Below are 23,281 nucleotides of genomic sequence, written 5' to 3' on the forward strand. Positions count from 1 at the left end.
GTGAAGCTAATTACATTACAATATAAAGAAATAATAAAGAAATATTGTTTTACAACGTATATCTTACTGGTAGACTTGACTTGTACTTGCCAAATGAGAAAATCATAGTTACCAAAGCGCACTGAATTGAAAATTTCCTTACTTTTGAATAATTAGGTAAAGTCTGGACATGATTGGCTGCAGTTTAGTTGAAATCATCCAATCAGATTGAAGCATCTGGCATACCAAATTGATGACACAGGTCACTTCCTTGACCTCTGTCTCTGATAAATACCCTGTATTTTGTGAGAGAATGAGAATAAAATATTGAAGCTAACATGCATCCTTAGGTTACAATGTAATAATTTCTATTGAACGTCCATTCACCATATTCATCAGAGAAAAATGTTTACTTCCTAAATTTTGAAAGTTAATATATCAACAACCGAAGTGATGAGCTCACTTTCCCTAGAAACTTTTAAAATTAAAATGTTTTATTTTATCATTTCAGTATGAGTTCATGTCAAGGGCATATTTTGAAGAGCAAAATTTTCTTTTGGAAAAGTGAAACTAATTTGAGAGTCCAACTAACTTGGGTAGTGTAGTTTCCAGCCTCATTGTACGATAAAATTATAAGTAAAATTTACTCTAGACTTTCAATGTTTCTCTGTTTTCATCACAGTTTTGTGTTTGATGTCTTGGCTGTACTCACCTACATTGCGATCAGCTGTTCTCATCAGTGTGTCTATTTTACCAACAAAAAGCTGCCAGCCACTGTAGTTCCAGTCCCATGAAATAAGGGGTAATTCTGAAATCAACGTAAGAAAAGACTTGTGATTAATTACGGAACTAACATTACGATTAAGTTCTTGAAGGACAGTGCAAGAAACATGACAGGCGTTTCCATGATCATCAATCAAATTTACAGTTGACCAGTTCTAATAAGTGTAAAGCTTTACAATCTTCAAATGCACTGTAAACTTTCACACTTTGCTATGGTAGAAATGTGCATGCTTGTGTGGCTGAAACAAGCTTTTAATACAACACAAATCATAGAGTCTATCTTTTCTGTAAGCATCCTCAGGTACTACTGATTCTGGTTTTCCAGGTACTTTTTTCAATGTTTTACATAACACATGCTGTACTTATAAATATTCATATAAACTGAGATGAGTGGAAATGAGTAGTTGTGCAGCAATGAGTAGAATATTTGTGTTTGGTGACACAATGCAATACTCTGCTGAATTCCGTACAGATGTTGGGTCTGAAAGCTTGTATTACCAGGCACAGCAACTGTACGGAGTCCAACTTGGAAGCAGGTAGGTTAGCAAAGCCTATTTTATGAAGTCGGGCAAATAAAATTGACAGTTGTTTATGTGTATATTATGACATTTCATTTAAAACGTTTATTTCCAAAACTGCATTTGCAGTTTTGCTTTGTTCAATTTATCATTTAAAGGGCCAGTAATGCTAACTTTTGATGATTTTTTCACCACTTTTGTTTAGAATATGAACCACTCTACTACCCTAGGCATGTTGATATACACAATGTTCAGCTTGTCAATTCAACTAAGCCAGTACATGTGTAAACTGCATTGTTATTGTTGAAAACAATTTCTGGTCCGGACTAGAATTCAAATATAAACAATTACAATGCATTTTACACAAAAAGACACTAAAGTTGACAAGCTAAACAGTGGGTGTTTCAACATTCTTTGGAAGTAGAATAAAAAGTTGCAGTTGACATACAAAATAGAAATCATGAAAAAAAATGGCACTACTGACCCTTTAACCAACTTAAAGAGACAATTTAATGATACAAAATGATCCATGTTGTACTAAGATGAAATCAATTTCTGATAGATTCTGACAGATAAAGTATACCTTGTCCTTCATCATACATGATACCAATGGTTTCTCTTGGCATGACAAAACCAGATGATCTGCCGCCTAGAATGGAAACACAGTCAAACAGATTGTACTGTTGGTATTTGTTTACCGACTGATGGAACTTGATTATTCATGAGATTGGAACTACTCCAACAGTGAGTACAGGATACGTATTATTTATGTTACTTGTGAAAAATAATTTTCGAAGCATACTACTTGACCTGCTTTGTCTCTCATATTGTGGAAATCATTATTTTTTGAAGTTGTATGACTCACTGGATTGAGAATCACAAAAGTTAATGATTGCCAATACAACATGCATGTAAAGGAATGGGGCTGATTCTAAAATAAAATCACATTTGTAATAAATAGGTAAAACCAGATATTTGTCCAAAACTTTGACATGACATTCAGAAATTATGCATACTTGAGCAAAGAAAATATTCCTTTGTTGGTACAAAGGCTATGATTAAAATCCTAAAAATAACATGTCAATGGTGATGATCACACCTTTGGCATTAAACACGTGAAATGGATAGAATTTGTCCAACTTTTGCTTGGCAGCAGCCAATGTTGCACACACAAAGCTGTAGTTGATAACAAACAATAAATAAATATTGGCATAATTTGTCAGGGTAATTCCAAACATTTTGATTTTTTCAGCTGATTCAACTTCCCTTGTAAATTTGTGAAATACATGTAAAGTATTCACAAAAAACACGAGAAAGTATGAACTTACGAGGAGCATAGATTATTTTCTCCCTGAGAAGACGCCACTGTTCTCCATCATTGAAACTTTGCAGATCAGCAGCCTTGTTGTTATCAAGCAGTTCAAGATACTGGGACAAGTTGTCCACATATCGGAAGACTTTCTCCGGATCCCCGACACTCAGGGATGTCAGCAGCTCAACCAAGGGAGTGAATTCTAATGGAAATCGACTTGTGAGTGACTGTAGCAGTATGGTCATGCCACTCTCTTGTCCCTGTGAAGTACCACACATTCCCTTTAACTACTGTTTTCTTTCCAGAGGTGCAACTACATGTACATGTACACAATTGACAACCATGGAGTTGAACCAAACTTTTGAGGCAGAAGCATTAATGTTACACTTCAACCTTCCGTCTTGTTGTGCAATGAGGTGGCATAGGAGACTATGTTCCACGGTAATCTGACATTCTGAACAGCCTTATTGTAAATGATGTCAGTGAAACTGCTTACATTTGATAAGTTCTCATTCACAACTCTCTGAATGCTACTTACGTTTTAGTCATCTCTAAAACAAAAATTAAACTTTGTATCTATCCTGTCTGCAGTACCTCATTGTGTACTGTAAGTCATTAAACAAAGATGAAAGCTAAAAAGCTCCTGGTGTTATCAACTATGTATAGTCAATAACTGCAACATTTTGCATACTCAGTGATGCAATTATTACACAACAGAATCCCTTCATATTTCTTTGATTTGATTTTCAGCAGACAGTATTTTTCCGTTGTATACACAGGCAGACAAAAGATAATGAAACATGACTGAATTGAAACGCAACTTACATATTCCCAGTAATCTCTGCAATTGTGCGGTTCCTTCAGAAGTTTACAGGCCAAGTTCACAACAAACTGAAATAAACATTAGATTGTTTACGGAGAATACAAAGTCAAATCCATTACAACGTAAATGTCAATACCATTGAATAAGAGAATGGCTCAACTATCAACACTTTTCATTGAAAAGCTCTAGGTCACATGTTGTTTTATTTGTAAAAGATGAGTTTTAAGTGCCCCTTGCAGTTTTCCGTTGTTTTGTCATACCAATGCTGAGCTAGTTTGAAAAAATAATGAGAAAGTCATGAAAGCTTCATTTTTACTGTGCACACATTTCAGAAACTACTTTATAAAAGAAATATTAAGAATTGTACATTTTGATAGCGTATGCGTAATTTACTGGTAAGGTAAACAGGAGTACAACACGGCCCCAATACAATGATCCTAAGCACAATTATTGCACCATGGGAAAAAATAGCACAAAATGACACTGCACAACAACACTGCCAAATGCACCATTGATGTGAAACCATGTGACAACGCCGTACATGACATTTCTCAGTGTAACGGCACAAAATGACAGGCTGAAACACGCGACACTGACCTTGAAATCTCCCAGTGTGTTTTCTTGGAATACCATCAATGCGAGTGACAACACACCGTGTAGATGACTGTAGCATAACATGGTTATTGCCTGTGTGAAGAGAACATTGAACAGATTTATAGCACTGGTCAGCCATACAGAGAAACCCTGTCTATGATTACAGTGTAACCAGTCCATTTGTATAAAGCAACGACTATCTCATGACATATTTATATGTGAAGGAAACAGAATTCACATTGAACTGTGAAGAGAAGATTAAAAGAGTTTTAGAATCAGTCAGCCTGCCAGACATGGGACTCCTTGAGTGTAATTTTGTGGCTTTTTTTTGTTTGTTTGTTGTTTTTCAGATTGCAGTGTACCATAATTTTTATCTAAAATGGTGGATGTTACAAGTTACTGAACCATACTCACAGAGTTTGTATCAAACGACGGCATTTCCAGCATTTTAACAATGTACTGGATTGATTGCAGCTGTACTGCCTGCTGACCTAGCTTCCGTACAGCATGACTGGAATCATCCGGCATGGCTATGGAACGCAACACAGCCCAGCTGAGCAATATGGGTCCGTGGTGATGCGTCAGATTTGTTTGTGATAGAAGATATCGGTCAATTTCCTGAAAAACAAAACATACATTATCATTGACACTTGCGGGTAAATAAAAATGGCATCTCTAAAATACGATTTCGAGTACAGTAAAACCTGTCTAAACTGAAACCGGTCTAAACTGAACCCTTTTCCAAGTCTCATTCTAATTGAACTCTATGTTAACAGGACCTCTATAAATTGAACACCTTTCCAAACTGAACAATTTTCTCAGTCCCTGTAGGGTTCGGTTTAACCCTTTGCAAAATCAATTTTTGTTGCATTTATACTATACAACGCTAACAACTTCTTTCAGATCTAGACAATTTTTTTTTCAGATTTTTCCCAAAAATTTTGGTCAAAAAGTGCAGCCCATAAAAGTTTACGTCCATTTGATCCAAAATCATGGAAAAAATTACAGAAAAATTCATAAAATTTGATAAAATGTTGCCCTGATCTTTTTGGGGAAAAATTACAGTGCTCAAAGGGTTAAACAGGTTTTACTGCACATATTTTGGCTGTGGACAAAAATGCAATGTACACAGTGCACAAGGATCTGTGATCTTACTGGTCTGATCTTAATGGTATGATATACTTGACCAATGAAAATGTGTTACATAGTTCCTCTCTCACATTTGTGGAACATCTGTAATAAGGCTGTACCATGAGAAGTCAGTGATCAGCTAAGAATAAATGCTATTAATCAGACATCAAGTTTTGAATTTTTACACTTTCTAAAGTTGGTGTACCAAATGTGACATTTCTAATGATACACGTCAAGTCATCACGACAGCTGTCTATCTTGACATCAAGCAAAACACTTTCTTACCAAAAATACAGGCATGGTTTTTACAAGCACGTTGTCCGTAACTCTGAAACAGACAGGAGAAACAGTGTGTTACATGTTCACATTTTAAAAGCAATTACAATACATGCTGTTGTCTATTTAGGCAGAATACATCTTGGAGAAAACCTTCACTAATATATTTGTAATATTTTATCACAATCAGTAAATCTGAGGCTTTCAACATCAAATTAAATACCAAAGTACACGCCTAATAAGTGAATGATTAAACTTTGCTCAAACTTTCCTGAATGAAAATTGAATCATTCCCAAACCAAATCAAGAATAAAAATCAAGGGTCACCATGCAGAGTTTGGTCTACAGAAACAAATTGCCCATAATTAACCAATATTTGAAATTCAAAATGGCTGCAATCCCTGTGTTAACTCTATTGGAAAAACTAAAACGACGAAAATTTTTTCTTACTGTGAGAGATTTTAAATGAGCCCTCACAAGCAGGGAGACTAGAAAAGTGCAGTTAAAGGTATACAGTCACCTGTAATCTAAATATGCCCATATATGGTCAAAGGGGAGTTCCTTGGCATTCAAAATGCCCGTGCGAGGGCGCTGTTTTAAAAAGCGGCCACCCGCTTAAAATCTGTGATTGGTTAGATTTTCTCTTTCCATGGTAACTGTAGCAAAAGTGGAACAGGTGACAGTGTACCTTTAAAGTTTGGGGGTTCAAATTTCTTGCCCTGAGTTGCATTCTACCTTTAATAAACTTTTCATTCAGACCTGCACATGAGGAGAGAGGGGATAAAGCATGTAAAACCCAGAGGTGATCATCTTACCCTTCATCTAGGGGTTTCTGATGAATCCAATAGATATCCATCCCTTCAATGACAAATATACAGCTTAGAAACCTGTGAATATAGAAAACAGTCAAACCTATAGTTGGGAATAGAACCATTTTCGATCATAAGCTTGTCATTACAACACTCATGAGACTCATGGAATGCTGTTTGGTTGCTGTAATCTTTGCAAATCATATGCTTCCTTGTCACATTTCTAAGAAAAACGCAGGATCTCATATCGATTACAAATGTACATCGACAAATCTAAGATGAAGGTGAAAGGGTCATCTAACAATATTAACCCTTTGAGTGTTATAATTTTTCCCACCAAAGTTTTAGTGCAACATTTGGCCAATTTTATAAATTTTTTGGAATTTTCTTTTATAATTTTTGACCAAATGGATATCAAATTTCATTTGCTACAGTTTTTAATCAAAATTTTGGCAAAAATTTGAAAAAACCTGATTGAGGTATATTTTATAAAGGTATCAAAAATTGACTTTGGCGCTCAAAGTTCAGTAAAAATAGCAGAATTCATGAAAGATTGTATGATCTGTAGCAGGACATGTTAATATGTGTGACATTGACAGCAAGGGTGACACCTACCCTATTTTATTCATCAGTGCCCCAGTAGTCGCATCTCCATTAAAGAGATGCCTATTGGGTTGTCTGCTACCGTAGCCTTGTCTCTGTCGACAAAAGAATAAACAATGTTGCTTATGTTGTGATGTGTTTAATGTCTTGCTTGTCGACACACCATGGATGTCTGGTCAACCTTATTTTCAACTTTTACAACTCTTTCTATTCCCACACTGTCTGTGATCGATGAACAGGTCTGTTCGGTTATTCTTTCCCACTCTCTTTCAAACACAGCCTTGCAAATTTTCCTCTCTGAATTATTTCTACACTGCAAATATCTTATACTTTCATCTTGATAACATATAACACACTGCCTACCTGGAACAGCTTGAGGAACTCCAACAACTTCGCTGGCTGTAGTTCAAGCCATCTGTAGTACAACAGCAGACATTCTAACAGTTCACACTGGTAACAAAAAAGACACAACAGCACATCAGAAAACACATAAAATGTGCACATGTCAAAATACTGGGACCAAGCCTCCCTATTTTCAAAATTAATTGGTCTCAGGGTGCCTTAATGATGCCCAAGTAGCAATGGTTCCCCTAGAATGCTGATGAACTGCAAAGTATTCTTCAAACTCACCTATGGAAATGTGATTCATTACCTTTGCACATGACAAGGATTCTGATTTCTTACAGACGTGATTATTAATTTCTATGTAGTATCCACTTATTTGCTTCAAGTCAAAATAATCATTCATCACATCTGACAAATTATGATCTGTTGTCAGAATAGTGATGGAATCTCAAGAAGGAACACCAACCTGTTCTCTGAGGTACTGCACCGACCATCGTAAAGATTGTCTATCATTCTGTGAGCAGTAAATGGAATTATGAATGAGAGTATGTAATGGAAAAATGTAGAAAGGTAGCAGCAGTGGCTAACATCATGTGTCTGCCGTGGCTTTGTAAAGTAGTTTATGTATTTAGTGCTTAAGGAATTCATCATTGACTTAGTATATTCCAACATCATTCTATGCAATGCATGGCCTCCTAAACTATCACAAGAATTTTACCCTTTGCTTTTTCAAGTACACAGAAGCTACCACAGGAAAAGAAAAGTACATTTCACATTAGGATGGACAAGTGTGGTCTGGTTCCCTGCCCCCTTTCTACGAAAAGGGTCAGGTATGCACCATTCTATTCACGGCACTGATTGGACGACGTTATGGAACATGTCGATTGGCAAAGGGGAGCACCTGCGTCTGCTGCGTCCGCTGCAGTGTTATATGTTATTTCAAATTTCAAAAACAAACAAAAAACTAATTCGATTCTGTTATTCGGATGAAGTACGCTCTTTCACAAATAAAATCACCTCGTACGACGTTTTGCATAATGAAACAGATTGATTTTTGAAGACTTGTGTAATGTTCATGTAACTGCCCTCCCTGCTTTGTTGCTGAGTTACTGTAAAGGGCGCAGTCCTTTCAAACACTCCACCCTGACATCAGGCCCACGCGCATCCGCCATTTTGCCCAAAATCTGAACAAAATGGATGCTGCATGCCTGACCCTTTTCGTGAGTGTAACGCAGCTAGCGGTAGAAAGGGGCAGGGAACCAGACTAGGACAAGTGTGGTGATAATTTACAAGACAGCAAAAGCAAGCACAGCAACTCTGAAGGTACAGCTCAGCTTACATAGGCTGTAAAGTTGTCTGGCTCTCTCAGACATACATCCTGAGTCTGCAAACCCAGTATGTGGGCCATATTCCAAGAGGCCATGAAGTCAAGCTAAAAAACAAAACTCTCTATTGACATGACCGTAGAGGGCGCTAAGTCACCCTTACCATGAGAGGCCCATGCGTGTCTCTTGTTGGAGCAACAGCAGAGAATGCATTTCTATACTGATCCAATAAATTATTTGGTAGGGCATCATTAATCATCATTTCCTCAACAGAGTCTCTGTAGAGTACCTGTGAAGACAAATCAGTGTTTTTATTGTTATTGCTGGGCTCCCTAAGTCTATGCTAAAATATTTTGTTCTTCATTCAAGATTATGTTTTGTATTCCACCTGGATGTGTATCGATTGCAAGTCGTTCATACTGATTGATATCAAGTGTTTGCACAAATCCACTTTGAGTGTCTGATCACTATCAATACAAACACCTATGCAGGGTGCATAGGTGCACCTATGCTTCTATAAATCTTGTCTTTATCCAATACGCAGGACTTCTTTATTCAATACGCAGGACTACTGATTCAATTTCAACTACATAAGTATACACAGAGTTGATGCCATCCCAAATACAGACAATACACTCTAGTCAGAGATGTCTGGGACAGAAACAAACAAACTCCTTGCCTTGTAAAGGACTTTCTCAAATCGGTGGCATTTCACTTGTATCAGAGGGAACAATGAACAAGGCTTAAGAAAACATGTTCACTCATTGCAATCAAATTGGTCAACTTGCAATGCTCTTGTTTACCTTGTATGGATGCTTGTCATCTTGCCAGTAACTGAGTAAGTATTTAATGCAGTGTAGCATGGAAAGCCTCTCTGCAAAGTAGTACTCTGAAATCTGAAAGAGTGAATATTTCTATCAGTGAGGAATGTTGAAAATTAGACATTCATAAATTCAGGACTTTTGTTGCCTTATAACTTACATAAATTATATCTGTGCATATAATGCAGAAAGCACTTTTCAGATTTATGAAATCATATCACGTCTAAGCCTACATTGCCAAAATCAGTCCATCATGTGAGTAACTGAACTTTATCTCTCAATGGTTGCAGTGTGGTTTGCTGTCTGTTCCCCTTCATGTTATTCAAAGCTGGTGTAGCTGTAGCTCACATGCAGCTTTCAAAACACTGGTGATAAAGGTTTTTTCATCCATGGTTTCTTTCTAGAAAAGTATATTCAGCTATAGCTGATACTTAAGGTAGTATTGCGTCTCAAAATTGAATGACTTAAACTTTTGATCATACTTTCCTCATCAAAAATTTAAACTATTCTCTTACCAAATCAACAATAAATATCATGAATCACTCAGCAAAATGTGATCCTAGAGAAACAAAGTGCCGCAAAAATGGCCGCCATCACTATGATAATTCTATGGGGGAAAATATCAAATTTTTCATTTTCACAAAACTAAGATGGTAAAAATTTCAAATACTATTCACTGAGAGCTTCAAAATGAGCCCCTTTCAAGTGATAGACTAGGGAAGAATTGTAAAACTTTGAAAGTCCTGTATTCGTCCCCAAGGCACATTCTACCCCAAACAATATTCACCCTTATCCTGTCAGACAGTATCATTTCAATAATCTGCTGAGTCAGTAAAAAGCGGTATTGAGCCAAATTTTTATGTTTTTACCTACTTGGCTTAGTACGTTACAGCAGGTTTGGTCAGTTAAAAATCAAATTTACAGTATCTAGGTATTCAGAGGCCTTCAAATATTCAAGTTTTTGTTGAAATGCAACAGATAGGACATGTTATGCCTCGTTGGTTTTCACCAACTTGACCTTATGACCTTGGTATTTCAACCAACATTAAAATTTGCATATTGTCTGCACACAAAAACGTGTAAAGAGCTAGTAGCGGCCCTGGCCATGGTCCAAATTACACCAATGCCTTCCCAGTTTGTAATTCAATCGTGGGATTGGCCCTTCATACATGTAAATACGGGTAAAACTTTAGGCTTTGTATATTTTAGAGTGTGTTCTTACTTTGATGATCAAAGCATGAGCATTCCGGTCATCATTGATGATAGCCTGTGAAGTCAATTTGAAAATGGTAAAATGGTATTATCAACAACAATAACAACATACCAGCAAAATATCTGCAAGGTCAAAAGGTCAGAAATTATATCCGAAATATTGTCTAATTACATCACATTTAAGGACATTTTGAAAGTGAAGTGAACCACAAAATGCGTTGATAATTCAATTATTCTGCACATGATGATGACAGCATATCAAGCTCTAACCTGCATGAATACCTTATCAGAGTGCTACTTTCATTTTCTATTGTATGTAAATATGACAGCAAAGCTACATGATATATGTACTAATGGGTAATTTGTGCTTTGATGCATATTATGCAAAAACATTAAATGTTCATTGCAGGACTCCACTATGGAGTACATACCTTTCTGTAGCATCAGCAGTTTAATGAGGCCAGCATTTTGGCCGACTGGCTTAGAGTTGTCTGATTTTAATTCATCACTCATTATTTCAAGTATAGACAGTATTATCTGAGATAAAGATGCAAAAATCTACAACAGTAGACATATGCTAGCATCGTACCACTTTGATTTAAAAATTTAATAAAAGTATTGAAGTTGCCATACCTGTAACTGTTTGCTTGTTCCTTTAAATGATGTCATGAGAAAATTCTGCAGAAGTTCATGGCTCTGCCATTCATCCAAACCCTGACAATGAAAACAGGTGGGCATACGTTAGAGTGAGCTAAAAGTTACATATTAAGATTGATGGCATATCTTTTGCTGTATGTTGAACACAGACCTTTTTTCTATGTTGCATGCGTGTTTTTCATAAATTATCATTGTGTTTGTCGAGTGATTTTCACAGGACATAAACTATTGACGCATGACAAAATTCAGAAAAGAGTTGAATGCTGAACAAGAATCATGAGTTTCAGCAGAGGCGAGACCCTTGTTTTTCACCCGGGTCTATGGTTTCAGCTAAACTATACAGATACTTACTATACTGTAAAGTGACACTAGAACACAATGTGCCTCAGGCAAAGATTTTCAGACTTACAATACTTTGTTGATCTGTTTTTTATGTGCACTCATTTTGAAACTTGCGGAGTAAATGACGTTTACAAGATCTTTTTTTGTGAAAATTGACAATTTTCTCCCTCCCCCGTAAAAAGTAAACACTGGTTGTAGCAGCTATTTTGAAGTTAAATATTTGTGAATTTTAGGTTATTTTTCTGTAATCGAAAAATTTGCATATTGATCCCTGATTTTTGTTTTCAACTTTGAAAGAGTACATGGTTTAAAGTTTCCTTGAGGAAGGTTGAGCAAAAATTTAAAATTTATTGTTTTTGATGTGCATATCACATTTGACAGGGTTGGTAAACAATCAATAAATTACTGTTGAATAGTAAAATCTCTTTGCATCTCACAGTGAGCAAAAAATGACCCATTGTTCCATGCTGTTACATCCATAACCTGATCCAAGAGTTTTTCTAAATTATTGAAATAGTTACATAGAATTTCTCATTATGAATGGAAGGAGTATATTTCTTTTCTGTGCCTTTACATTTTTGACTGGTAAATGAAAGTCTGTGAACTCTGTGATGGCAAATGTGCAGAAAATGAATAACATTTCATCATATCTTGCATATTTTACACCAACCAAAGAAATCTCCTTTGTGCAGCAGCTAAATATCACAAAGCATTCTATGATATGCCTAACTAATTTAAATTCATAACGAGAAAACCATATTAATTCCTCTAGCACAGTACATATCTACATTTATAAAGTTGAAAAAGCAACGCCTATCAGGAATGTATTTTTTTCTTTCTCTATTTTTGATGAGAATAATTATTTTATCTTTTTTTTGCATGATTTTATTACTACTTTGCTTGTTTTCTTTTATTAACTTTCTCATTTGTTTTTGTAACGCTTTTCTCTCCTTCAGAGGGATGTTGTGTGTCCTTCAGTGAAGTGTTAGTTAGAAACATACACGTACGTACCAGATATTTACTTAGTTTGAGAATAAATTCTAGAGATGTCTTTCCTATAGTTTTATCATTCTTCAGCTTGGTTGCTGATTCAGCACTGTAACAAGAGAAAGAGAGAAAAACATTTGTATTCTTTCTGGTATAATATTCAGTGTCATCGAGATAATGTCACGCCTTTGATGATTTATTGAACACAGTAAAATGCACCAATGTTCTCTTGGCCCATTGAGTGCTTATGATACCAATGCCAGAGGCATTCTATTCAGGCAACAAAACACATCGTAAATGATATGTTTATAAACAAGTAATGGAAGTGTATTCACCCAGTTCCATCTTCTAGCACCATTTGAGTTCACGTCTCTTTCAACCATAATCACGAGAAGGCTACACAGCTATACATCCAGCCAACTAAAACTAGTAATACAATATCCTCGACTGTCCAAATGAAAATTAGGTCTATTAGTTGCGCTTGTCTTAAAGCCCTTGTCACATGTGTAAAACACCTTCAATGGGAACTGTGTGTGAATGTTACGTGAAAATTTGCAGTTTTCATTGGCTACCTTGGATACATCAATAGCACTGTTTGCAGTTACAGGTTTGTTACAAAATATAGCTACATGTGAATGACATCTGACACAGCTGGTTGAAACCAGTGTTTCCGTTAACGCAAAATCCTGCGTATTTTACGCAAATTGTTCGGAAATACGCAAAAAAAATCATGACTGCGTAAACAAATACGCATTGAGAAATGCCGCCCAATGACACGACGTACTTGGCCCGCACTACATTGCCTGAACGTGGTTCAATGCAGGACAAAAATAGAACATATGCACCTGCTTGCAAGTGACATTTATCATGATATTGCAACATCATAGACTTAGCAGACTGCAGCACTTTATGCAACATTGTATTTCATCATCACAAAACGTCATGTCAATCAGTTCTGTACAGACAATGGCACTACAGATGCAAAAAATTCGAGAATCGATCGAGTCTACGTTGTTGGTAACACAATACAGTTAATGGTCATTACGCCGCATGTTATTTGGAAAGTGTTTACGGGTGACCATTTAGACTGTCGGGTTGCATTCTTGAGAGGTCCCGCTGGACTTTGAACAGTATCTGCTTTTTGTTGGCCCTTTGAAAACACTAATTTCGTAGTCAGAAGGTATTTTCTTTGAACATGAACTCATTGGGCTGCTCAACGATCATATACGGGACATGCATCACGGCATGGCAAACGTTCAGCTACACCTTGAAGCTCCCCAGGTTGTTGTTTTTTGTTAATAGAGCATGCGCATTACAGGAAACCCCCCAAGTTCTACAGAAAAGACTGCCCAACTCACTTCAGATACTGATTCCTACCGTACGCATTTCGAATACATTTTACGCAAATAAAAACTCAGTTGCGTAAAATCGTACGCAAGTTTTGAAATTGTAACGGAAACGCTGTGAAACACGGACAAATTTTGTCCGTGTTCCATGCATGGCTGTTGTTGCAGCTTGTAGTGTCAGCCTTAATAATGTCTGTAAGAATTAATTGTAAGATCAGCCAGTCACATATTAAGTTATATTTTCCTCGTTTTTGAATGCATAATTTCCAACAATGTACTCTAAATTTGCAGATTAATATTTAATTTTGGATATTAATGAGAGATCACTGATATAATTTGCGAAAAGCCCTATTTTACACGATCCCACCTCAAACCGTTGACAAAGGAAGTTACTTGTGTGCAAAGAGTCTACAGGTAGTTTTGTAACAAATTTAAAGCATTTAAAGAAAGAATTTCTTCTGTAGATACTACTAAGCATTTAAAGAAAGAATTTCTTCTGTAGATACTACTTCATGGAACTTTGGAAAGTTGTGAGAAATTGACTGTGGCCATTATCACTCCCAACTGTCATTTTCAGGTAATGATTGATTCCCCTGTGGTATTAAGGATCTTTTATCTTGGTGATGAAAAAAGCTGGTCCTCAGGCTGTATACAGTGTAAATTTTTTAAAATTTGCGGTAACCTGGTAGGGGCTTTACATACATTGTAGGCACAGCAAAGGAAATTTTACCAGCATACACATCCGGTTTTCTCAACATAGGTATGCTCAACGAGTTGATTACCTTGGTTTTTTGTAAAATGCTAATCCTTTGAGGATTCTGGAAATGTTTCTATTCAAAGTATCCACAATTTGGTCCTGCAAAAGAAGAAATAAATCTATGATTGTACACTGCAAAATTATTCTTCAAGGTACAATTTTTTTCATTTGGTATTCTGGTCTACGCAAATGGTGTGTCTATGAGTGTGGAGGGACCATGATAAGCAATATGGATGTGTGTATGCACTATATGAAATATTAATGTGTGTGTACTGTACTGCATGAAATATTGATGTGTATGTATGATAACGATAATGCGATATGGTATTAAATATTGAAATATTGATACAACTCACCTCACTTTTCAGTGCCGATTTACCACTGATCACTGTCAATAATTCATGACTAGTTCTGAGAATGAAGAAACAAGCCATTTCAGGGATTAGACTTTCAAGTGGGACAGTGGTATTTTTAGCATGACAATCCAGCATCGCCCTCACGACATCAATACATCGATAAATATGTCAGCCTAGCACGCTAGAGGTCAGTGACTCCATGGTTCGTGGCTTACTCGAGATATATACACTTGTCAAGACTTATATACAGCCATAATGGCTTACTCGAGATATATACACTTGTCAAGACTTATATACAGCCATAAAATATTAGCTATAAACATCATAAAACGTATGAGTCGCATGACTGTCGATGAGTGTAACGTTAAGCACAGAGCTGCAGCGGTGATTCGCCGTACTCGACGTACATGTACTGTTGACAAGCCATCTCTGACAAGCCGAATCAACAAATAAATCTGCAATTGTAGTAAATGACGAAGATAACTGTATTACACGAGTATGCGTATGCACTGAATTAAACAAATTTACATTCATGCGTTACCGAAGAGATCGAAGATGTGACAGAAACGCCAATGAGGACATATGAGGGTAAGTTTACTTACTCCATGGACGTCGCCATTTTGTCTTTTGCCGCCAGTGTACTCTACCGTGGTGTGTGAGGGCGCTACGAAAATGGGCCATGCCGTGTAAAACGACACAATGAAAGGTAGATTTCACGCGCTCAAGATAAACTTAATGTTAAACGTTTCGTGTTCGCCGATTTACTCCATTTTTGCCCTTATCAGAAATGAAACAATAATATCCAAAAAATATTTCAAGTTATTTTTTCAAGGCATGAACCATTTCAAGGGTTATAATCATTCCGTATTTAAGCTTAGGGACCGTTCAGTTTTTACGGCCGGGGGGGCCGGCAAAATCCAGGGGGGGGGGGGTCATCATAATTTTGGAATCCGCAAATGGGGGGGGTCATCGCTTTTTTCACTGGTAGGAAAGGGGGGGTCACCACTTTTTCAAAAACATAATACCAACAATAAAGTTCACTTTATGCCATGGCCATGATCGACCCTCTTTACCGGCGGGCCGCCTTCGGCGGCCCACTACAATAAATATACATTATGTATTACCCATGACCCTCTTAATGGGCAGACGCCTTTGGCGGCCCACTCCAATTAGGTTTACTTCATGCGATGGCCATGATCGACCCTCTTTACCGGCGGGCCGCCTGCGGCGGTCCACTACAATAAATTGACTTAATGTAATACCCCATGGCAATCTTAATGGCCGCACGCCTTCAGTAGCCCTGTCCAGTAAAGTTTACTTTATGCAATAGCCATGATCGACCCTCTTTACCGGCGGGCCACCTTTGGTGCCCACTAGATAACGTTGACTTTACGTAATGGCCCATGACCCTCTTAACCGGAGGGCTGACTTTGGCGAACCACTCCAATAAAGTTTACTTTATACAATGTCCATGGACATAAGTTGTCTATGGAAATGAAGTTCAAAATTGCCTTACAGTCGTCCTAATTAACAGACGTTTCAATGGATGTGGCTGAGAAGTTTGTGCACTGGCATCTCTGAATAAAGTGCGCCGCGTACCGTAGTTCAAATCCAAACCATGCGGGTAAATTTGACATATGGGTTTTGGTTATTTTTCAGGGGGGGGTCATCAAATTTTTTCGTCTGACGAAGGGAGGGTCATCTTTTTTTCACGAAAAATGCAGGGGGGGTCTATATTTTTTTGAACACCGGCGACAAGATTTTGCCGCCGCCCCCCCCCCCCGGCCGTAAAAACTGAACGCTCCCTTACCCAACACAGACATTCTATAAAAGAAGGATAGCCTTGCGGCGGTCCATAGGGCGATCTAAATTGCACAAATTTATTATTACTGTATAAATCGTTGGGATTACATACCTGGGTGTCATAAAACGACATAAAACAAGATGTTTTCAAAGGGACTTATCTGTCGAACAAAAAAATTATATGACAAGACGGCAAGTTTATATGGTGGAAAAGAGAAGGTAGGGTCAGAAATAAATGTCTGATTAAATTAATGTGTTAATAAGTTGGGAAACATTAAGAAATCTTTAAACGGTTTTTGTCTGTTGCGAAAGGTAAGGATACACCTGTCGCAATATTAAGTTAAATTGCGCGACTAAATATAATGGGGAAATTTCATAATTGTTTTTACTGAAGAAAGCACTGCAGCTGAATTTTTATGTGATTCGCTGGCGCCAGAGAACAGGTTTTGAGCTACTGTGGCCAGCCCGCGTTACTACGCATGCACCGACTAGCCGGAGCCGAGCTTCCGAGGGGAAAATAGGCGAGGGAGAAACTTTCTAGGAATGCTTCCTCTTCAAAACGAGAGACATCAAGAAAAGAAAATGAAATATTCTAGCATGTATGGACAGTGATCGGTGGAATACTCTGACCACGGTAATTTTCCGAATTGCACATCCAGAGGGAAATAACTTACGGTCATACTTTCAAGAGGAAGTTTACCTAATTATTTTGACGTAGGGCGTAGTCGCAGCGTAGTCATGCAACCTATGTTATTGTAGGCCTACATAATTGGCTAAGGTTCCAAGAACATGTTTTTATTTTTAAAACCAATCTAACTTACCCGAATTGATGAAAACAAGAAAGACGTGCGGTATTAACAGGCGGCGATAGTGTTTATCCTGGATGAAAAATAACATTCATTAATTTGGCTTGCATATGTTGTAATAGTATTTAATTATTTTAGGGCATAATGATCACAATTTGTTAAAAAATGACAATTAATTATGCAAATTCAGTTCGCCTAATATAAATATGCAGAAGGGGATCAGTTTACAATGATTGAATGTAATTGACAATATAGAATATACATCATGAAAACATGGTAGCGAGACAACAGAGTGAAATAAACTAAAAAGGCAGAATTATTGCGATACTAACTCCACTTCAAGTCAGAATGTCAGACAGTTCTTGTAAAAAATGCTTAAAAAGTGTATACAATTTTGCACTCTGCGAAGTTGACCATAATTTGTTTTATAGTTACGTTATTGTCAATCCTGATTACCCAGACCGCACTTCGGGGCTTTCATCTGGCCGCCCCTACACACGACAGCGCAGAAGTGCAGTGTGGGTATACCGAGGCTGCGGTTCGGTCAGTCACATTTGAACAACCCATGTTTGTTTATTTGTTTGTTTGATATTTGTTTGTTTGTTTGTTTGTTTGCCTAAAAAACTGCGAGCTAACTATTATGCAATTAAGCTGCTTAAGTAATCATACATACTGTTTAATAATAATGACGGAAGCTTAACATAGTGTGTCGTGAAATGTGTGTATCATTGAACTCGTGTCATCCCATCGAACTTAATTCTATTCTCGGCAATTCAACGCGTGATACAGTTGTGTACTGTCACAGTCAAGTGGTACTGCGAAGGGTATTACGAAATAACGAGAAAAAAGGACGCGAATAGTACGACGTACACCCATCCATTCCGCAACACACTCTGCAGCAATCTTTAGACCCGTATCTTCCATTCAACGATGAATCAGAACTCAATAGGTGTTACTCATAAAGGGGGGATTACCCATCGACAATCCTCGTTGCTCCAAGAAATTTCAAAGACACCGTTGTTCGGCAATTCTTTCTGCTACTGAACGTCGCTCAGTATTGATGGCAGCAATTAGGTAGATGAAACTCTAAGCTGACACTTCAACGCAGACCGTTTGAAAAAGATGTTGGATTAAAGGTGTACAGTCGCTGTGTCAGTACCTATACAATCGATTGTCAATCAGCCTGTTTAAGAAGATCAACTGTACCGATGTAGAGGTGTAAAACACATTCAAATTAAAGCGGGTCAAGCAAAAGGGTTTGATCTCCAAAGGAAATTACATGGTATTCATTGAGGCGCTTAGAAGTGGGGTCTTACACCCTGTAACAATAATGCAAGAGTCAACAGCCTTGGTTAGAATCAGGAAAATAGTATGCACGTACAAACAAAGTGATACTATACAATGTACAGACAAAAGAGACATTATCAACATGATTTCTTTGCCGTTTTAATTATGACACTTCAATTTTGAATAGTAAATGGTGTTTACTGCATCGCAAAGCCTCCGGTCAGTTTTACACGGAGTTACGTTCCACATCGATTGAACTTATTTCAGAAAAAAATATTCAGTTGCATTGCAAAGGGTAGAAAAATACACAAAATTCAGTTTACATTACATTATTGTATTCCCGTTCGCAACTGAAAAGTCTTATATACAAATTCACTCAGATTAGAATTCAGTAAAGTTTTTTTTTTTTCAACTGAACATATCAGCAATCGTTGAAACTTGCACACATTTGGATTTGTACAAGATCACTGAATATTATAAAGAACTTTGACGACCTATGAACCTGAATCTTAAAAACCGAATACTTTCCTTCATCTATCGTACGTTTAACACCAATACACGTCAAAGTATCCACTTTAGTTTTTTCATCAATATTCTCTTTTGTTTATAACAATTTAATATTATTATTTATTATATTATATTACAATAAAGTTAGCTGTAAGAGGAATAGATAATATATATAATATGTATACACATGTATAAATTATATAAAAATAGCTTCATCGTCTATACTGTAATTATCACGATATGATTGACTTGACATACATTCAAGTTTCTTGGATGCCCTGAGAATCACTTTTGTGTGTGTGTGTGTGTGTGAGAGAGAGAGAGAGAGAGAGAGAGAGAGAGAGAGAGAAACAGAGAGCGACCAATCTTGAGGTGCAATGACCCGTATTAGCTTGGCACAAGCCCAAGAAGATGCTCTGCGGTTCTTTTCGAACGTCCTGCCCATAATTTCAGTGGGTTTTTTTTCCCTCCATTTGAAACCCTAATGTGCTGTGACACTTCAAAAATTTGGCTTTTGATCTGTATGTGCACAGAGCCAAAAGGTCTGTGAGAGAAACGTGTTTTTTAGAATCATTGCGACGGAATTCGCCTCAGGGACAAGTAGGCCTTCAGACTTGCAAATTTTCCACAATTCGTCTACAGAGCTTCAGTCAGTTCTGTGTAGGGACCCATTTTGAAACATGTGGAGGAAATTAAGTTTTCGCCGGTAAATTTCTCCCATGAAGATAACACAGTGAATGCCTGTCATCTTGAATTTAAAATATCAAAATTGGGGGGGCAATCTGCTTCTCAACGAACAACATAGTATATCATTATATATTTAAGTAATATTAAAGTCTCTCATCATTATGAAAAGGGGATGAGTACAAATTAATCCGTCTATGTTCAAGGCGCGTGCTATTTTAGATGAAGCTATTGTAAATATGTCATGGTATTGTAAATCATTGCATCGTAATTACATCTTCAATCCAAACACTGGTACAGAATGCCGTTGCCACAACAAACTGGGCGCGTATATTGCATTTTTGAGCTCGCCTTATACCGCTCACACCATCATGTCGTTCGCTTTGCAGACAGCTTATAAACCAAAGAAAACAGTCTGGACGGTCTGTAAGCAACAGAAACCTGCAAAATGCCCTCGATACATAGATTTGTCCTTCGGTAGACAGTGTGTGTGTATTACTACCATCAGAATGTCAGTTATTCGTGAGTACAGTGCAAATAACTCATCAATGGCTGTAGTAGACAGCTTCCGGGAATTCCACGAACTGCTATTCGTGCTGCATTACTTCTCACTTCCCTGCCACTCTATATCCTGACTGTGTTTTATCGTTCGGAAATAGAGCAGTGATTGTAAATTGGTATTCAAGTGTTCACATTCCTCGGTTTTCAATTCTTCATTGCTGTTTTACCCATGCAAACGTCGAATGCCAACGAGCTGGGTGTGAAGTTCACGCCCTCTGTATTTCATAGCATCCAAAGTGCTACACAAAATCCAGCCTGTTCACACTATAAAAAGGTGAACTATACATAAAAGTTAATTGGACGGATGGAAATCATTACATCTTCACATGATATTTACACCTGTCTTAACATTTTGACAAGCAATTTTGAATTGTGAAACTCTCATAATTACACCAGTTCTGACGATGAGAAATCAGTAAAAATGGACCCGCATCGATCTTACCAATGCAACGAGTCGTCTGAGGCAATCGTGAGACGTCCTTGCATGTCCCATGTCGTTAATCATCTTGATGAATTCTGTGCTTCTGATGTAGGATGGAAACGCTTTGGCATTAGTTTCACGATTTCTAACCTAAACTTTTTCAATCCCAGCGAATAGAGTAGTGGGTTTATGACAGTGCCCGCACAGATCAGCGTTACCGAGACGAACTTGGCCACCAGGATTTCGCTTTCGTCGCCATTGCCGTAACAGATGCGATAAATCTGTCCCTCGACGGAGATGGTTTCGCATCCCTCGATCGTCGAGCCGACGACGACGTCGAACAGCCAGGTTGCAGAGAAGGTCATGAAGATGCCGAACATGAGCCTGGCGATGACGGCGTTGTTGATGGATTTCCGGTTGGTCCGCTCGTTCGCCTCGCCGATTTGTTTTCTGAGTTTACTTTTCACATGGTACAGGATAACGACGTACATGACGAGTATTGACACGAAGAGCACGGTGAGAATCCCAAGGAGAGATGCACCAAAAGCCCGGTTGTAGTTGTAAAATCCGGCGCAGAGGTACAGCCAGTCATCCTTCGATTTCAGGAACACCGGTACGAACGCCAACACATAGCAGAAAATAAACCCACACATGACGGCAACTTTGCTCCGTCCCCGTGTGACGACGACCCTGTGGCGGATTGGTCGCAGAACGGCGACTAAGCGATCGGTTGTGATCAGAAATATGCTCACCATGCCGGCACACTGAAATATGACATTTCTGTAAGCTTGAAATACGACACACCAGGCGTCGGCCGCGGAGCCCCCCGTCCGCCGGATCTCTGTCGACATCGTCATCGGCGGGAGCATTAAGTCAATCTGCAAGTCGGAGAGAGTGAGTCCTATGATGAAGTAATTTGAAGCGGTCCGCAGACGTTTGGTTTTGGCGAACACCACAAGCACGCATAGATTAATCAGCATTCCAAGACAGCATAATGCCAAGTTAAGCACGAGGAAATATTTCTGAATGCCGTACACCTGTACAACATCGTGGATAGTAACGTTACTCGCATCCATGTCTGTTCAATTTTGGTAATACCCTTCTTCCATACGGCCAACGCACGATATACACTGGCAGTCAAGCCACATTGAGGGCACTTTCGCCGACTAATCCACGTTTTGAACTGACCTATTTACGTCCATAGGATGCAAGACGGGAAACCCGGAATCGATCCTCGGTTTAGATTTCGCGTTGAGCAATCGTCGAACAATGCCTGTTCGAAGAAAAGCAAATCTCCAGACTCGACCCGAGCATGGTAAGAGTTATACGCGCCCGCACAAGTTCATCACCGCAAATCAATTATTTCTTTTGGTTGTGAACCTATTTCACCGGTTGAATACGCTCCAGTGACAATGGATGCTGTGGCCACCGTCAGTCTTCTCATTAAACGACGACAGGTTCTCACTGTCAATTCTACGGATAATTTTCCTCTTCAAGTAGCTTGTCCTTCGCAGAGGAATTTGCTGCAATGTTACCCTGCCTCGTAAGTGATATACTTATATAACCACGTTGACACGTGATGTAACGATATTAGTAAAGATGTAATTTGTTAATGATGACAAATGTGTTATTTATAATAAACAGTTCGTCAAAAATTGAACAGAACACGATTACGTCACCAGGTGAGTGTTAAATTTCACTCGAAAGCAAAGGCATCCGCCGAGGGCAAGTGTATTTCTGTCGATTGGGCATACTTCCGTGTGTTGGAGACAACATGTTAAAAATACGTATCATTTGAATACATTCAACATGACATGAAATATGCCCGACTTTAGTACAACGATAACGCGACATCATTTGTTTAAATTAAAGTCGACAATAAAAGAGAGTATTTACACTTGTGCAAATAATGTAAACGCTCTGAAATATCGACCAGCGAGTCATTGACCTGAGGTCAGATTTCCTGTGAATGGTATCTTGTAGTGTAAAAATTTACACCGACTTTGCTGGGTCCATGTGCCTTTAGAAGACATATGTCACAAAGCAAAATGTAGCACGCACTCAAGTGACGATAAAAGACCAATTATTCAAGCCCAAGCTTCTGTGTTTGACTGCTTTCTAGGTCAAATTCTGCTGGAAAATATAGCTCTGATTCGCGGAAATCGAAATTTGCTGGAAACGATGACGTGTTTCCTTCATCTGAACTGAGTACCAGCACCTCGGGGACTGGTAGCTC

General features: G+C 38.1%; 3 protein-coding genes across 3 annotated transcripts in view; 1 reads left to right on the plus strand and 2 right to left on the minus strand.

Annotated features, from left to right (window-relative positions):
- LOC139114548 (nucleoporin NUP188-like) overlaps positions 1 to 15,691 on the minus strand; it is a 54,229-nt gene extending 38,538 nt beyond the window's left edge. Inside the window, exons 1-20 of the mRNA XM_070676336.1 lie at positions 15,579 to 15,691; positions 14,977 to 15,031; positions 14,646 to 14,719; positions 12,542 to 12,626; positions 11,165 to 11,245; positions 10,542 to 10,586; positions 9,302 to 9,394; positions 8,662 to 8,787; positions 7,640 to 7,687; positions 7,192 to 7,278; positions 6,841 to 6,923; positions 6,232 to 6,303; positions 5,426 to 5,468; positions 4,424 to 4,627; positions 4,013 to 4,102; positions 3,418 to 3,483; positions 2,609 to 2,852; positions 1,864 to 1,929; positions 692 to 787; positions 143 to 275 (exon numbers count right to left, since the gene is read on the minus strand). Coding sequence (XP_070532437.1) covers positions 143 to 275; positions 692 to 787; positions 1,864 to 1,929; positions 2,609 to 2,852; positions 3,418 to 3,483; positions 4,013 to 4,102; positions 4,424 to 4,627; positions 5,426 to 5,468; positions 6,232 to 6,303; positions 6,841 to 6,923; positions 7,192 to 7,278; positions 7,640 to 7,687; positions 8,662 to 8,787; positions 9,302 to 9,394; positions 10,542 to 10,586; positions 11,165 to 11,245; positions 12,542 to 12,626; positions 14,646 to 14,719; positions 14,977 to 15,031; positions 15,579 to 15,595 — 1,808 coding nt within the window. The 5' untranslated portion in view covers positions 15,596 to 15,691. The remainder of the gene's footprint in view (positions 1 to 142; positions 276 to 691; positions 788 to 1,863; positions 1,930 to 2,608; positions 2,853 to 3,417; positions 3,484 to 4,012; positions 4,103 to 4,423; positions 4,628 to 5,425; positions 5,469 to 6,231; positions 6,304 to 6,840; positions 6,924 to 7,191; positions 7,279 to 7,639; positions 7,688 to 8,661; positions 8,788 to 9,301; positions 9,395 to 10,541; positions 10,587 to 11,164; positions 11,246 to 12,541; positions 12,627 to 14,645; positions 14,720 to 14,976; positions 15,032 to 15,578) is intronic.
- The window catches only part of LOC139114563 (uncharacterized), a 485,747-nt gene that overhangs the window by 242,864 nt on the left and 219,602 nt on the right, over positions 1 to 23,281 (plus strand). The window lies entirely within an intron of this gene.
- On the minus strand, positions 21,126 to 22,121 carry LOC139113984 (growth hormone secretagogue receptor type 1-like). The gene has a single exon (XM_070675456.1). The coding sequence runs from the start codon at positions 22,119 to 22,121 to the stop codon at positions 21,126 to 21,128; it is 996 nt and encodes a 331-aa protein (XP_070531557.1).

This window comes from Ptychodera flava, chromosome 16, assembly GCF_041260155.1.
Source record: "Ptychodera flava strain L36383 chromosome 16, AS_Pfla_20210202, whole genome shotgun sequence".
NCBI classification, from domain to species: domain Eukaryota; kingdom Metazoa; phylum Hemichordata; class Enteropneusta; family Ptychoderidae; genus Ptychodera; species Ptychodera flava.

Coding starts and splice junctions, on each gene's coding strand:
- LOC139113984 (XM_070675456.1), bottom strand. CDS start 22,121: ATGGATGCGAGTAACGTTACTATCCACGATGTTGTACAGGTGTACGGC.